General features: G+C 42.8%; 1 protein-coding gene across 1 annotated transcript; it reads left to right on the forward strand.

The window, feature by feature from the left end:
- Positions 1-3,026: 3,026 nt before the first annotated feature.
- On the forward strand, positions 3,027-3,967 carry LOC102709146 (heavy metal-associated isoprenylated plant protein 47-like). The gene is made up of 2 exons (XM_006647366.3): positions 3,027-3,286; positions 3,381-3,967. The coding sequence occupies exons 1-2, from the start codon at positions 3,278-3,280 to the stop codon at positions 3,726-3,728; spliced, it is 357 nt and encodes a 118-aa protein (XP_006647429.1). The 5' UTR covers positions 3,027-3,277; the 3' UTR covers positions 3,729-3,967.
- The last annotated feature ends 247 nt before the right edge of the window (positions 3,968-4,214 follow it).

The following is a 4,214-nucleotide window of genomic DNA, read 5'->3' on the forward strand; positions in this document are numbered from 1 at the left end:
TGTAACTTAATCCAATCGAATCCATTTGAAATAACGATCCATTTACACCCAACCAAAGACAATCCAAATTAAAATCTAACTCATTTAATCTATTTCCATCTAAACCATTAGCAGGCCTACTCTTGATTGATTCGTACTTGGATGGGACGATGCATTAGTGGTGGGTTGGTTGACATGGAAACCCCGCGGGTCGTCGCGCTCGTTCGTGTCGTGAGGATCCGCTCCTGATCGAACTCATCATCTCCCCGGCCGCGCCGCGCCCGCTGGATCTACGGCCGGCCGCGGGTTCTACGTGACCACGCGCACACTTCTCGGTCCATCTACGGCCGGCCGCCGATATTTTTGGAGAGATGGCCCGAACGCGGTCTAACTAGCCGAAGATAAGTTTTGATTAACTTGTGACCACGCGCACTCCTCGACCCTCCTTCCTCCCGAAGACTTTGATTTCAAGGACCTAAATCCCTGCGAGCACCAACATACCGAGTAGAGGTTGTCAGCTCTCTCTCTTTCTCGTTGATTCAGAAGAGCAAGTTTAACAGTATAGACAAGTACTAACCCCAATTCATCTATAATCAATCTAATAGTCAATTCATACAATAGATACCTATCAAACATTAATATATGGTCTCATATGTCATACATTGCTTTAGATGCCGTGTATAGCTGGCTATAAATTAGTAGCACACATCTCTTTTTTTCTCCTTGTAGCCTGCTATTGTACTTGCTCGAAACGCATCAGGCCGAGTGGTTAACAGTGTCTTGTTTACTTTAATCCGTCGATGTGCGCCATAAGATCTGCGATAATCAGTTACTTATTACGAGGCCCTGTTTAGTTCACAAAACTTTTCCCCCAAAAACATCTCGTGGATTCAGAAACGCATCCGGCCGCATGTATCGGATCCACAGTTAACAGTGTCTTGTTTACTTTAATCCGTTAATGTGCACCATGATATCTGTGATAATCAATTACTTATTATGAGACCCTGTTTAGTTCATAAAACCTTTCCTCCCAAAACATCTCGTGGATTCAGAAACACATCCGGTCGCGTGTATCGGATCTACAGTTAACAGTGTCTTGTTTACTTTAATCTGTTAATGTGCGCCATGAGATCTGCGATAATCAATTACTTATTACGAGACCCTGGTTAGTTCATAAAACCTTTCCTCCAAAAATATCTTGTGGATTCAGAAACACATCCGGCCGCGTGTATCGGATTCACAGTTAACAGTGTCTTGTTCACTTTAATCCGTCGATGTGCGCCGTGATATATGTGATAATCAGTTCCTTTATTATGAGAGCAGTGCGAACGTGACATCTCAGCATTCCTATCATTGACCACCAAGTCGTCACGCGATTGGCTTTATGTGCAGAAGGGAAAAAAAAAAGGTGTCCGTGTTTGTGTTTGTTTTTACTAATTAATCATCCCAGGACCATGTGCACTGAGACAAAAACAAAAACAAAAACAAAAAAGTAAAAACAACTTGATCGGCATCGTCCGTTGGCGGCGAGGAACCTTCAGGTGAGCCAGATAATCGCCACCAACCTCAGATAATCGTCAGATAATTGTGATCCAAGGAAGATAGAGGAGAAAGACATCACAATCAGACGAACAAACGTTAGCACCTACGGAGTAGTAGTATTTATTTTCTCCAAGGTGACATCAGCGAAGAAGACGTCATAAGCGCACACACTGACACACATATGGTCAGCCCAATTACGTGAAATCAATGTCTAGTTAACTAGAGCAAGTACAATCAGTGAGATAAAACGGCTCATAAAAATTATCCAATCATATTTATGCAGCAAATACTAATGATATAATATATGCTTATGTATATCTATTATATTAGTTTTTTTTGTTAACTCGTGCTAATACGAAAAGATTTTGAACCTGCTAGGTTGGTAGCTCTTCTGTTGATCCTGCTCTGGAAGCAGTACTAGGGTGTTTAGGGGTTGTTTAGATGAGGCTAAACTTTTTAGCCCAATGTCACATTGGATGTTTGGACACTAATTTAAAGTATTAAATATAGACTAATAAAAAAACTAATTTCATAAATGAGAGCTAATCCCCGAGACGAATTTTTTGAGCCTAATTAATCCATAATTAGAGCATGTTTACTATAGCATTACATAGGCTAATCATGGATTAGTTAGGCTCAATAGATTCGTCTCGCGAATTAGTCCAAGATTATGGATGGGTTTTTTTAATAGTCTATGTTTACTCTTTATAATATGTGTCCAAACATTTGATGGGACAATAGGCTAAAGTTTAGCTTTTTTCCCAAACACCCCCTTAGTTTCCAAATATTTTTTAAGGGAGTGTCATGTCAGACGTTTGACTGGATGTCGAAAGGGGTTTTCGGACACGAATAAAAAAAATTCATAGCTCGTCTGGAAAATCTTTTGAGCCTAATTAATTTATCGTTAGTACATGTGAGTTACTGTAGCATGTATGGCTAATCATGTGCTAATTAGGCTTAAAATATTCGTCTCACGATTTTCCCTCTAACTATGCAATTATTTTTTATTTTTATTTGTATTTAATGCTTCACTTAAATATTTAAAAATTTGAGGTGATGTTTTTTAGAAAAGGATTTTGGGAACTAAACATGAAAGCAAGGAGGCAAGATATATCGTAATTCAAGTAGAAGGGGGATTACTTGCCTGAGGTGGTTTTTCATCCTCTGTAGCCAGTTTCAATTCCAAATCATTTGCCGACATGCGGACTCACTTCTGTTTTATGGGATGAAAGCCCTTATCCATTTACGTGCGTGATTGAATCAAAAGTACAAGTCACGTCAGAGCTTGTGGTAGTGGTAGAAGATTGGGCCATTCCAAACCTTCGAGGAGAAGGGAGTAAAGGAGAATAAGCTTGGTCGCCAAGCTGGTCACGGATTAATTAATCTACTGATTTCTAGCTAAAATAATCCATCAACCACATGCATACCATTAGCTGACTTCAGTATCAGTCAGCTGCACTGCGCTCAAAACACACACGGTTTCTTCCCGCGTCTGCACCACTCAGGCAAGCGACCAGATGGGATTAGTCCCAGGACCAGAGCCAAGAAGAAGTCGTAAACAAAAATAAACACATCGATCGATACAAAACGTCTCTGAATTTTTCAGCACCCCAGCTCCTATATAAAGTGTTAGCTCTGGTCTCTCTTCTCCCTCATCCACAGCACTCGAGCCTGCCTCCCAAGTGAAGAACAAGTGCCTGATTAGTCGTACGTAGTAGCCTCGCATTCCAATCCTCCCAAATTAAAGGAAGCAGCCATGGCGAAGGTACATGATTCCTATCACTGTTGATATGTTCTGATCGCTGTGAGGTTTCGACGTACGATGACTGAATTTGCTTTGGTTTTGGTTTGGATTGCAGCAAAAGATCGTGATCAATGTGCCGATGGCCAGCGACAAGTGCCGGTCGAAGGCGATGGCGCTGGTGGCGTCGACGGGCGGGGTGGACTCGGTGGCGCTGGCCGGCGACGGCAAGGACCAGGTGGTGGTGGTCGGCGACGTGGACTCCATCAAGCTCATCACCGCGCTGCGCAAGAAGGTCGGCCACGCCACGCTGGTCACCGTCGGCGAGGCCAAGAAGGAGGAGAAGAAGCCGGAGCCCGCCGCCGCCGCCGCCGTCGTCGAGTACCCGTACCCGTGGAGCTGCTACACCTACGCGCCGCCGCCGCCCGTCGTCTACTCCGGCACGTCCTCGCCGTGGTGGTGCTGAATTATGCAGTAGTATAGATAAACCAATCTGGTCCGTTGGATCGAACCGATCAAACGAAATGGACGGTCTGTATTCATTTTTGTGGGCTTCCGTACAGTATGTGTCGTTCATGTGGCGGTTTTGGGCTGCTCTGTTCGATCACCTCGCTGAGATCATCATGTTCTGTTTTTCTGTTTTCCCTTGCTGCTGATTTAATTAATTAATGCATGGAAGATTTTTGGCTTGCGAATCTCAAACTTTTCATGACTTCCATTGATTCAGTGATTAGGGGGTGTGATTTTGCTTTTTTTTATTTAAACAACGTATTTATAAACAAAAAATAATAATTTATGAACATACTTGCCTGATCATATATGCCCTATGACAATTACTGTCAGCTTGGAATGTTTTATTCGACTAACCGTGACGTCTCTGCGCTACTGTGTTTGTGTGCTCTGCTTTCGTGAAGACATGTTTTTCCGTCCTTTGGAAAAACAAATTTCTAGA

Source organism: Oryza brachyantha, chromosome 2 (assembly GCF_000231095.2).
Source record: "Oryza brachyantha chromosome 2, ObraRS2, whole genome shotgun sequence".
In the NCBI taxonomy this organism is placed as follows: Eukaryota; Viridiplantae; Streptophyta; class Magnoliopsida; order Poales; family Poaceae; genus Oryza; species Oryza brachyantha.